The sequence below is a fragment of the Pteropus medius genome, unplaced genomic scaffold (assembly GCF_902729225.1).
Source record: "Pteropus medius unplaced genomic scaffold, Ma_sr-lr_union100, whole genome shotgun sequence".
In the NCBI taxonomy this organism is placed as follows: domain Eukaryota; kingdom Metazoa; phylum Chordata; class Mammalia; order Chiroptera; family Pteropodidae; genus Pteropus; species Pteropus medius.
This window is the reverse complement of record NW_024349519.1, coordinates 26,408,413-26,420,712: the sequence shown is the minus strand read 5'-3', so window position 1 is coordinate 26,420,712 and position 12,300 is coordinate 26,408,413. Positions and strand designations below refer to the sequence as shown.

Below are 12,300 nucleotides of genomic sequence, written 5' to 3'. Positions count from 1 at the left end.
CTGGTATTGATGGAACACTGGAGTGGGCTAGGCTTTCTTCTCTTTGGCCCAGAGAGAAAGATTCTCCTCCCAACCTTACCCACTCTCGTAAGAGCCTAAGGTCTATCTGTGTTAGGGATGAGGAACATAGTTGCCAAAAATGCCACCCCTCCCATTCCCATGGTGGATGCCCTTTTTTCTCAGACTCCAGGGTCAGGAAGTGGAGATGCTGAAAGCGTGACACAATGCCCCTCATTAACTCCCTAAATAGGAAATTAGGAAGACTATTTTACACTTTGATATGTCCCATAGTAAATGACTTCTCGCAAAGAAGTTCCGTTTTCCTGGCAAGGAAGATCACCTGCATCTCCAACCTGGCACTTAGGGACGTGCCATTTCCAGAGCGCTCGAGCATCAGCAGCTGATGAGCTCGGAAGCGCTTCTCCCAGCGTGGTGTTTCAGGCAGGCAGTTGCAAGATGCCGAAAGCAGTTGGTAGATTATTCAAAAGTGCGGCCTGTGTTTGGGTGACAGTTCATCATGTGATGGACATAACAGTTCGTGAGACCTGCTGTGTATCATCAGAATTTTCCCTTATCCAAAAGCTTTCTGCAAATACACCCTACTTCTGTTAAGAACTATGGGTTGTCTTAAGTAAGAAATCATAACTCCTGGGGCATCAAAAAACCTCTATGAAACAGTCTAAAGACTATTTTCAGAGTTAAGTGGATAAACTCAATGTTATAGTCAGTCCTAGCCAAGAAGAGTTGCTGGCTAAAGGCTAGCAAGTCAACATCAGCCAGTTGATCTTAACTTTAGCCATAAGCATATAAGCTGCTGCTAAATATTGGAAATGTGCAGAGTTTACATCCTCATCATGAAACTAGCAGTATAATTAGTGGCAAACAATTAGTACTTTTAAGATTAAAGTGTAATTAGGACATGTTCTAGGTCAAGTCAAAGAACAAGTTCTCTTTCTTAGATTTCGGTGGTATTTAACATCAGGCAGACCAACTTCTCATTTGCCCTTTAATTTTACATTAGCATTTAGACAAGAATAAATTTTTATAATTTGTTCACTAATCATCGATTAGTGATTAGATACCGAATTTCGAGTAGATACCGAAAAATTATTATAAAATATGTGTAAAGTGTAATGGATAATGCTGTAACAGCACTTTATATTCAAAAATGTTTAAGAACTAGGACATTACCATTACCTATGGTAGCTCCTGTGTGCGCTTGTCAAACCCTATCACCTCTGCAGCCCCCTCAGAGGAAATCACTGTCCTAAATTTTGAGTTATCATTTCCCTCGTTCTCTTTATAATTTCATCATATAGGGTCTTTACTATTGTAGTTATTCAAACTTTATGTAACAGGAAAAATCTTGTCTGTATTCTTCTTCAACTTGCTTTTTTTTTTTTTGTCTCAAACTGAAATCCCTGAGATTCTTTCAAGTGTTCTGTGTAGCTATGTTTCATTCCTCTTCTTTGCTGTATAATATCCTCCTGCCAAAGTACACCATGATTCCCCTATCCCTTCCACTGTTGCTGGGCATCGGGCTGTTCTAGTTTGCAGTATGTATTCCTCTACACGTCTACAGATGCACATGTATTCTCAATATATCCTTAGGGGTTTACATGTTAGGTCATGGGACATGTGGGTCTTTATCTAGGGTGTTCCTAGATAAAGCCTCCTTGTTTTGAGACATATGAAAGTTTCTCATTTTTATGTAGTCAAATCTGTCAGGTGTTTTGATAGTTTCCTTCTTTGGTCTTATAAAATCCTCCCTTTCCTCTAGGCTCAAAAAATATTCACATACATTTAAGAAAGAGAATGCAAAACTGACCATTCTTGGTTCTCTTTGCAGATATATAACAAACTGAGAACAGTGGAACATATGACCGTCTACGAGAAAGAAGCCATACCAAGCAGGTTCTATTACAAGAAAGGGAAATTCGTCTCTCCTTTGACCTTAGTGGCCGATGAAGGATGGTTCATAACTGAGGTAATTATAAAATATGTGACAATTTATTTATTAGAAAAAGTCTATCAAACAGCCAAAGATAAATATTTACTCAGGTTTTACACTTTAAAGATTTTGTTTTCATATAAGTGTCATTTATTGCATTGTTTCCTTCTTTGGAGAATCAAGAGGCTTGGTCAGGTGACTTTTAGACACACACTGTAGATTTGGACCCAGAATCACAGCTTACACTGCATGGTTCCAGACTCGCTGGATTTTAACAAACTGGCCTTAACTCAGCTACCCAGGCTTACAATGTAACATATTCAGTTTAAAGTGGAACAGTGACTGTGGACCAAAGCAGTTGCTTCAGGGCAGTGAAAAGCTTTGCTTTCACCTTTGAGAGAACCGTTTCACAAATAAAGCTCCACAGATCCAGGTCCCCCGTTTGCCAACTCGATTTTACAGAGGAGATTATCTTGCATTTCGGGTCCAAAGTTCAGTTGCCTCATGCTTGAATGACGTCAGCGGCCTCCTACTTATGTGTCTGGACTCCAAGCTCACCAGTCTCTCAGATCAGCTTCTGATATTGGGCCAGCGTGGGAAGGCCCTGCCCGTCAGGGGAATCACGGTCACACTCCATCTAAAATCAGTTCCTGAAGAGAGCATGGTTTATCTTACACATGAGTTTGAAGATGGGTTGCAAATAAATCATGCTACTGACAAAAGAGAGCGGCAGATGTTGGCACATGAGAGGCACTGATCGAGGCCACTGAAGTAGAAGGCCTAAGACTGGTATTCAATCTGCTAAAGAGAGGTAGGGTCTTGATCAACAAAAATACTGATCAGGCAAATGAGTGGAAGTTTAGAGACTGAGATGCGGAAAAATAGGGGATCCCTGACATAAATCCAGTCATTTAGGAGGACCGAGTGGTTCTTGCAGGCTCTCAGACAAAGAGAAGCACCTGGTCACCAAGGAAACAAAGCAGATCAGGTCAGAAGTGTCAGCTGTACTGTCCTGAGGCCAGGCTGGGCCCTTCTACAGACTCAGCTTCCTAGACCATGTGATTTTAAGTCTCCCTCGGCCCCTAACCCTCTCTCATCTGAGAACCAAAGTGCTTCTCTTCGCTTGATCACACTGAAGTTCACCTGCTGTGAGATTATTCTAGGCTCTCAGCACTTGCATTTGTAGTGGTTTTCTCAGGGCTTTGCACATGCAGCCAAGTGGGCCACCTGGATAGGTGCTTCTCAAACTTTATTCCATAAAGCTAACTTTCCAAGTCACACAAAAAGGCTTACACTTGAAATTTTTTCAATTTAGAAATTCTGTTGGAATCACTTTGAATTTTTAAAAGCAAATGGACAACAAAGGTTAATTCATAGTTCACTGTCCCTCATTTCTTAGCATGACTATGTGTATCTATCATTTACTCTCCTGTATTTAGATGAAATCAACCGCACTGAGAGTCTAGCTCACAGTAGGGAAGGAGACTATAAGAATGTAGAGGAGATTTGGGGTAATTTACCGAAAAACAGGCTTAGGTAGGCAGAATGGCAAAGCCAGATGGCATCATGAAGATACTGGTCAACTAATGAAGTGCCAACGGGGAGAACCTGAACTCCTCCAGTAGGGTGGGACAGGCACCAGTGAAACCACTCCAGCCAAAAGTGCTGTCAGAGAAGGTTCGGTCTGGAAGATAGCAGACATATTATCTTGCTCTAGCACATCCAGCAAGAAGACACACGTTTTTCCAATGAGTGATTAACACAATGAGTGATTGACACCCAAGGGTATCAGCTAAGATGTTATTGTTTATAGTCATAGGCCACTGGAATAAATGTGGTTTAAATAATAAAGATTTATTATCTCACATAACCAGAAGTCTGGAAGTAGGCAGTTCCATGGTTGGTTTGACGATATCATCAACTCAGTGTTATCAAGGTCCTGAGTGAGCTCTTCTGTAATTCTTTTGGCTTTTTCTTCAGGGTCACACAATGGCTACTGCAGCTCCAAGCATCACCTCCCTTTAGTCATCCTAAAGCAGGAAAGAAGGGATGTGGCTTATTCTTATATAACCTCTTACTTTCATTAGGGAGCAAAGTCTATATCGCAGAATCAGAGGCAGATACAGGTTTTGTCAGACTCTGACAATAAAATTTGGGGGTGGAGTGTCTCTCTTTAAGAAAAAAACACATAATCATTAATATAAAAATTTACGTGCAGGGACCTGTAAGAAACCTATGCGAGTGAGAAGCCCTGATGCTTAAGCTCCTTTAACTACACTGTAAATCTGCTTCTGCCCAGAACCCAAAAGCAAATTTCCCCTTTGTTATCATCAGTCAACTCACCCATGTGGCTAGAAAATTCCTGCCTTGGATCCACTTTGGGGTACTGTGCTGAAGTGCGGACCAGCGGGCCACACTCACAAGGTGACAGTGATACAGGGGCTGGGGATTAGGCAGACTAGGTCCTTGAAACTTAGAATAGCAAAGAAAGGAGGTGGGAGGAGAGCAAGGACAAAGTGTGCCAACTCCAACATTCTGATAGTGGGGGCACCCTCAGAAAGCCCAGTGACAACTCTGGTCTTGTCTTCCCTGTTCCTGGCTCTGCACCCTCTTCTGTATCCCAAAATACCCTTCACTCTACCGAGGGTCCAAGTACCTGCTCCCTTGCTGGAAACTGGCAAATTCCAGTGTCTTCTGAGGGTGAAGCCATATGGCAACTGCATGTTATATTTTATATATAATATCATATATCATGCTACTTTTGTATGTATCACACAAATACACACACACATACATATATTTGTTTGCATAGATCAGAACTAGGACTACCTGTTATTTCATTGTACGGTTTAAGGAGGAAGGAGAAGCCACAAGAACAAAAAGAAAGAATGCCTAACTATTGACAATTACTTGGACAGCTTTTTAAAAATATATAATTATTTCAAAAAAGAGATTTAAGTAATTTTTAAAATACTTGAAGCAGAAATTTAAAAAAAAAAAGAAATCAGAAGATATATAAGATGTGAAAAAAATAAGATTAGTTCTGAAAGATTAGTGTTAACCCACGAAATATAGTGACTATCAATGTTATCTCGCAGTTTTAATTGCTGATAATGGATATTATAAAACTAATCTTCATTTATCATGCCTGGCTCATTAGAAACTTGAGAATGACTTTTCCCCCATAGTGTCAGTGAAATAAACACAAGTTATTATCTTTTCCAGATAACAAATCTATCAAAAATATTTCTTCTTAAAATTTTGGTCAACAATATTATGAAGTAACAACTATCTTGAATTAAATACTTCCTAGTTACTATCTCTAATTCTAGTCTTGCAAATAACACACGACAACATAAAATGGAACACAAATATGGTTCTGAACTTCCTAGCAGCCAACTTGAAAAGGACAATCAATGATATTCATGTAACTTATGATGTCTATAACATACCATCGCAAATGTTTCTCTGAAAAATCATGGTTGTCCCTGAATACCGAGATAAATTTAGGTATCTTACAGTCACTTCTTTTTATACCTTAGTTCCATAGACTGAATACTTTCATCATTTTACTCCTATCTCTGAAATTATGTATTTTTATTTTTAAGACTCAAATGTGAAAATGATAATTTCTGATTCTACTTTGATATAACATTGAGATTACATTAATTCATCTTCTAAAAAATCCTAAAAATGAGCGCCCTTTCTCATCATCTTAGACTTTTTTCTTTTACATCTTTCTGTTCTTTATTATACTCCCTTGACTGGAGAGAATTGAAAACTCCATCCTATAGCCTCTGTGCCTGGGCTATTAATCTCCCACATTCCATTTGCAAAATCTCCCAACATGGTAAAAGAAGACCCTACATTCTAGTGGACAGCACACGTGTTGCTAGTCCTGTGCTGGATTATATTTTGCATCAACAATAGTGCAAAATTCTCAGAGATGCAAGTGTCTTCTCTGGGTCTGGGTTTGGATGGCAGAAGAGTCTTTTTTCTGGTTTAGCCATGAACAAGAAAACAGTTGAGTAAGGACAAATCGATGCTGATTGGGGGCCAATAAAATAGAATCCCATCTCTCCTTCCTTTCTCTCTTCAGCTGCCATCACATAAACGAGCACGATTTTACTTCCTTGGCAAAAATACCATTCCCATATAAAAACCAACTTTTTGCCACCAGTTAAAGTTTTTGCAGACTCTAAGGCAGCCAGCTGCTCTAACAGGAAGACTTAACTGAGTTAGTTTTTTTATTTTTCTTTTAATGGTTGCTTAGAGAACTGTCACTGAAAAAGATAGAGATAGAGAAACAGATTTAATTTGTTACCTGGAACTGCACGTTTAATCCGGTGTGACCACCGATGTTGCCTCGTAAAAACAGCTCATTGCACAGTGGCTCCCTGCAGTTTGCTTCTGCTCCACATTCCTTAACGTACAAACTGGATTTCCAAGCACTGTTGGTGCTTTCCTGGCCTCCTCTCCTGCAAGTGCAGAAATCTGAAGGTGCTCATGTTACCAGAGGACTCAACATGAAGACATGAAAAAACCCAGCCTTCTGCACAGGTCAAGCCCTAGCCCATCACACCTGCCAAGAAGGAAATAAGGCTTCCTAACTCATGCTGCCGCCTCCTCTGTCTCCCTAAGACTTAGCCACTGTCCTCTGGAAACCTTCCCATTGCTTGTCCTTGCTGAGGAATAAGGGTCACACTCTTCACTTGAGCGTTTGAGCCTCAAACAAGCTGGCCCCGCTCTCCCAGCCCACAAGGTTTCCCAGCAGTGCGGGTCACTCACTCATGCTCTACACCCATCCTTCCCCCAGAGGGCGCTTGGAATGGGGCTGGGGCAGACTGGTTGTCACAATGTCTAGAGTGTTCCAAGGGGCCTCAGGAAGCAGGTCCAGCAACACTGAATGTCCTTGGCATATGGGATAGTCAAGAACAACACAGCAAACTACAGAGTGGAGAAATACAGCGGGTCATTCCCGCCAAACTCAAGAATACTCTTCTATCCTCCACCTAAAATCCATGTACTACCTAAATTATCAACTGCTACATTCAACAAATACTTGATGAGTGCCTCCTCCATATAACCCAGCAAAATTTGAACTTCGATTAGAGTAAGGAGCCGGTGGGAGCTCCTGCCTTTATGGAGCTTGCAGCCTAGGGAAGGAGTCAAATATTAAATAAACATGCAGGTCGTATAAATCAATAAAAGTGCAATTACAAATTGTGCTAAGTATGATCATGAGAAAAGAATATTCTGGAAGAGGCTGTCTGGGAGGAGAGGGAATCCACTGCAGATGAGGGGGCAGAAGGTCTCTCTGAGAAAGTGACCTCGAGGCTGAAACCTGAAGAATGAGTGGTCATTGAACAGGCAGACAGAGAGGGGTCACTTTCCAGGCCAAGTGAGTGGAATGCTTGCAGAATCTGAAGTGGGAGAGACAGAGCTTAGAGAATTAGAGGCACCGACAGAATGGACCAAGTGGCTGATTGCGGGGAGTGAGGAGAGGGAAAGTGAGGTGGATGAGGCTGCCCAGGTGAGTGGACCGGGTCATGGGAAAGACAGTATTTTATCTTAAATGCAATGGAAAACCACAGAGAATTTTAGCAGGGGAGCATCAGGATCCATAATCCTCAGCGTGATATAACTCACCACCCACAAGTGAAGCAGAGTTGAGGAACTGAGGATGTGAGCAGTTTCTCCAAAATTCTTACATTTCTTATTCACTCACTAAATACAGAGACTATCAGTGTTATTTCCTACACCTTTAATTAATAATAATGAGTACTGTAAAAATAATGTTAATTTATCATGGATCGTTAGAAGCTTAAGAATGAGCCCTTCTCTACCACCCCCCAAAAGTTTCAATGACACGTGCATCAAGCTATTTTACATTTTGTAGATAATAAATATATCAAGAAAAATTTTTTTCAGAACTATGGCCAACAATAACAACAGCAATAATAGCTATCTTGAATTAAATATCTCTTGGTTACTATCTCTGCATTGTGGATATTGTATTTCGATTTACTGAGTTAACTGAGGCTCAGAGTTTTAAGTGTCTTGCCTAACGTTACAAAGCTAGGACTGACAAAGCCAGGAATTGAACCCAGATAACACCAGTAAGCCCACAGTCCATCCAGTTCTCCACAGATTTTCCAAATCTTTCATCAAAATGTTCAATGTATTCCTAATTTCATGTTTTGGAGTTACAGACTCACCCTTCTGGTTCCCAGATAAGTCTCAGCTTCTTCACACCAGCAGAAACAGAAGTTCTAAAACTGTCATTTATTTTTTTTCCTTGCTGATGTCAAACTGCATAAACCTCTAGACTAGCTCAGCTGTTCACTTCACTTCCTTTTTCTCTTCTTAACCCCTGGCTCTGTCCTTTCCTATTGCCAACATGGGTGATTTGCACATACACGAACCAGATTTGTCATGCTTGTGAAAATGATTTTCGTAGTGCAAGACAGAAATGCTGGGAATTAGGTGGTTGGGGAGAGGTAACTGCTCTCCCAGCATGCTTCATGCTCTCCGCCCCCAAGCCTACACCCTACGGTTTCAGAGACATCAATCATCCTAATAAATAGTCATACTTCTGCTTAGGGTGCATCTCCTTCTTGACTCCCAGCTGTCCTTTAAGCCCAACTCAAATTCCACCTCTTCCATGAAACACCCAACTCCTCCCTAATTTCCTCCATCTTGGAATTTTCATAAAACCGTGAATTGCTCCCCTGGGTGCTATGTTTGTTTACTTTTGTACTCTTCCTTCTTAGTGTGGAAGCTCCTTGAGGTCAAATCTGAGGCATCTTAATCTTCATTTTCCTCCATAAAAACTAGTATATGGCCGAGGCTCAGAATATGTGTGTGGAATAAGAATTGTTTATTAATAAATATGGAGACAGTTAATTATTGGTTTGACAGGTTATTCACTTTGTAGGTTTGTAAATCAGTAACGAAGTAAACAGAGGAAAGCTAAGTTGGGACCATAACTTTGGATAATTATTAGTAGCCCTAGAAGAGATTTCTACAGAGAAAAGGTGTTGAAACCACTAATGGAAATTATCCTAACTTCTGTTAGCCCATGGTTGGAGCCCAAAAGCAGGACACATGAGCCCTCTCTAGTCCCCTCAGCTTCACGGGTTAATTCCTGTGGCCTCTCCTAGAGTGTCGACCTCATGCCACCATGCTCAAAAAGGTAGCCACCATGTTCAGAATCTGGTGAAATATTGTGAAACATGGCATTTCATTGCTAATCTTCTAGACTCTTGTTTGAGGAGAGAGAAATGCAACCAATTCGGGCCCATGCTTCTAAAGGAGGGAATATTTGTCTTCGAAGGAAAGATTTATTTTGAAAACTGGCAATGGATATGAAATGCCAGGCTCAATTCTAAGGCCTGTGGATGAATGACAGTTAGGCCTGGACCCAAAATATTTGGGGAAATCAAGACAATCTGGGAACCGTGGCTCCTGAGTTTTCGTGGCAGCTGGAGTGGAGCTGTCCAGGCCTGGCTGACTGGGCTTCAGGAAGCCGGGCGTCGAGTGCTGGAAGCTGCTTGCTTCCTGGCGGTGATTAGGGCCGTCTGCGAAGGCCGTGTGAGAGCACATGCATACCCTCCTCGCCCTTGGCGCACTTCAGGAAACAAGATCCTGGAGGGAAAAAAGAGAGAAAAAGAAACCGCATCCTCTCTGCGCTCTCCTCCAATACTTCTCTCTATTCCAAGGACCTCCGTTTCTCCTGATCCCCGCTGGTTTTGCATTCTGGCGTTTTTCATTTCAAGGATTAGGCAATGTGTGGCAGTGGGCTTTCCCGGGTCAGGCTGGGGCCTGAGGCCTGTGCGATTAAATTCTGTTTTGAAAAGAGGCAGCTTCTAAGGCAGAGAAAGAGAAAAGAGGGACATCGCTTTTCAGTGGCATGTGGCAAACACACATCTTAAGGTTTATAACCGCCTGTCCCACAGGGCTCCGAGGAGTCATGTCAAAAGGAAGCCTCTCTGGAGGAGAATTTAAAATAGCAATGCCACAGAATCTAAGAAACAGGGGTTTGTAATAGAAACCGTAGTTCAACCTTAACCCTAGCAGCAAAGCCACCAGAGCCAACCCAACTGCTGTCACTTCCACAAGAGTTTTAATTGAAGCCCCCCACCCCCAACTTGCACGTTATTGCGTGTCCCTTTCAGCCTGAGATGATGTCAGAAATTTATTGCATTTTGGGGAGCTTGGAGGTTCCTGTTATAATCATGTCCTAGGAGAATAAAGTAGACTTAATGTTTATTAGACCGCTCACGCATCTAGATGGGTGTTCACATTTTATTTATTTTAATCTGACCAGGTTTCAGTTGTGTTTCTCAGTGGCCTGAAGATCTGGTGAGATGCCTCATCAAAGGAGGGAAGGAGAAACTTGGGGTCTCTGCCTCCACTTCCCAGGAAGAACTGTACTATTAGTGGTTGAAAGAAGGGGTGATAGTCAAAGTGTTTAATAAACAAGACCCCGCGGGCACCGGCCAATGAGACTGGATGCCTGCCGAAAAAGCCAATAGGGCTCACTGGTTCCTGCCTTGGAAAGCAGCCTGTGTGGTCCTAAAACACAAACTCAGCACAGTAGTGCAGTGTAAACACAAAGTGGCCTCAGGAAAGGATGAATCATCATTTAACATGGCACATGAAAGATGCCAGGTAATGCCTTCCAGGGGCTTCAAGGCCTGACGATGCATCCCAGTCACCTGGGTTGGGGGAGGGAATAAATTAAAAAGATAGATTCCCACCTCACCTTGACCTACTGAATGCCAGTACCCAAAAGTGGGGCCCAGGATAAGCTCAAGGCAATCTCTGCACGGCCAGATTGGGATGCAGCAGTGTAAACAGCGGGTGCTCTGGGTTTTGAGGTGGTTGTACCTGCCATGGTCTCCATGGGGTGACCTGGAGTGGAAGTCACCCAGACAGAACAGGAGAAAGCAGAAGAGGTCCCCAGCAGCTCCTCAGGCCAGAGAAGGAATCAACAAAGGGCAGATGAATTTGCACATCCTCAGCTGCCCCGTGAGAAGTCATTTCGGGGTGCAGGGCAAGAGCTGGAGTCCAGATGTCCCAGTAGCTGGTGGCCCTCCTGGCTCCTTAGGAGTATTTTTCTCTGTGGCTTAGCAACCATTTTCTGATCTACATTGAGGGGGAAATCAGAAAGAATGGGCGAGAAATAGATGTGCTAATGTATTTCGAAAACACAACAATAAAAAACAAGTAAGTACCCTGAGAAATTGCCAAAGAAAGTACCTTGGCCATGTGCAAACAATCATGAGTACAGATGTGAAGCTCCTTCCTGCTCCTCTGTGTCCTTCCGACCCTCCTTCCTCCGTTACCTTCACTCCCAGCCCTATCCCGTTTCCGTCTCTATCCCCAGACATCTCAGCGCTCAGCGCCATAAAAGATCCTAACATGGTAAATTCAAAGAGAGGCATCCAGGCAAGTGTTGAAAAAATCATTAACTAGTTTGCTGATTTGGAAGTAAACAGTGGATGTTACTTTTTTTTTTTTTTATTTTTTTAACGCTGAATGTGATGAAGACAAAGACCTGGTTTAGAAACTATAACTCTTATTTCATAGACATTTCCCTGGCTTCTCAAATTCAAGAGAGTTTATGATGGGCCTTTTCAGGGTCAGCTGGTAGTAGCGTGCGGACACCAAGGTATAACGCAGGCACTGACTGAAGTGAAAAAACAAAAGTCTATAAACATCATAACTCAACCTTTTCTCATAGTGTTTCTTTGTGTGGAGCCATTTTGGGTTCCTTCCCGTTAGAAGTGATTAACTAGTTCAGTGGCTCATCAAGGAGGGTCCTGGCACTGCTCCCCACCCACGTGCAGGGCAGAGGGTTCCGGAAGGCCCTGGATGTGCTGAGCAAATTCGGCTCGGTGAGGATTTTATTTAAATTCCCAAGAGAGCGTTCCTTGTAGAGTCATCAGCTTGTCCTTGTTTGCCTAGGACTGCCCCGGTTTTAAAACTAAAAGTCTCACCTCCCTGGAACCCCTTCAGTCCAGGCAGTCTGGGACAGTCGGTCACCCTATTCGATTGGCACAACCTCAGGTAGGCACCTGAGAGCAGAAAATTCACAGTTCCTCTCACTCTTGCCAACAAGCTCACTCTAATGGCTGCTTTCTTCGGATGTTTTTCTCGTATGAGGTCATACAAGGCCTCCTTGCCTCTCAAGGCCTTCTCTGTGTCAGACCTTCCCCACTAACAAAATTCCCAAGGGTCCCGTTATTAGGGGACCTCGGTACCCAACCACCCTTTTTTTTAGAGATTCTTATGTGGCCTCTGTGGCTCTCCATGGCTACATGCACTCATCCATACCCACCCCC

At 42.6% G+C, this 12,300-nt stretch overlaps 1 protein-coding gene across 2 annotated transcripts in view; it reads left to right on the top strand.

Annotated features, from left to right (window-relative positions):
- ENPP6 (ectonucleotide pyrophosphatase/phosphodiesterase 6) overlaps positions 1-12,300 on the top strand; it is a 94,065-nt gene that overhangs the window by 72,621 nt on the left and 9,144 nt on the right. For both annotated transcript variants that reach the window (XM_039882632.1, XM_039882633.1), the window contains exon 6: positions 1,850-1,987. In XM_039882632.1, coding sequence (XP_039738566.1) covers positions 1,850-1,987 — 138 coding nt within the window. The remainder of the gene's footprint in view (positions 1-1,849; positions 1,988-12,300) is intronic.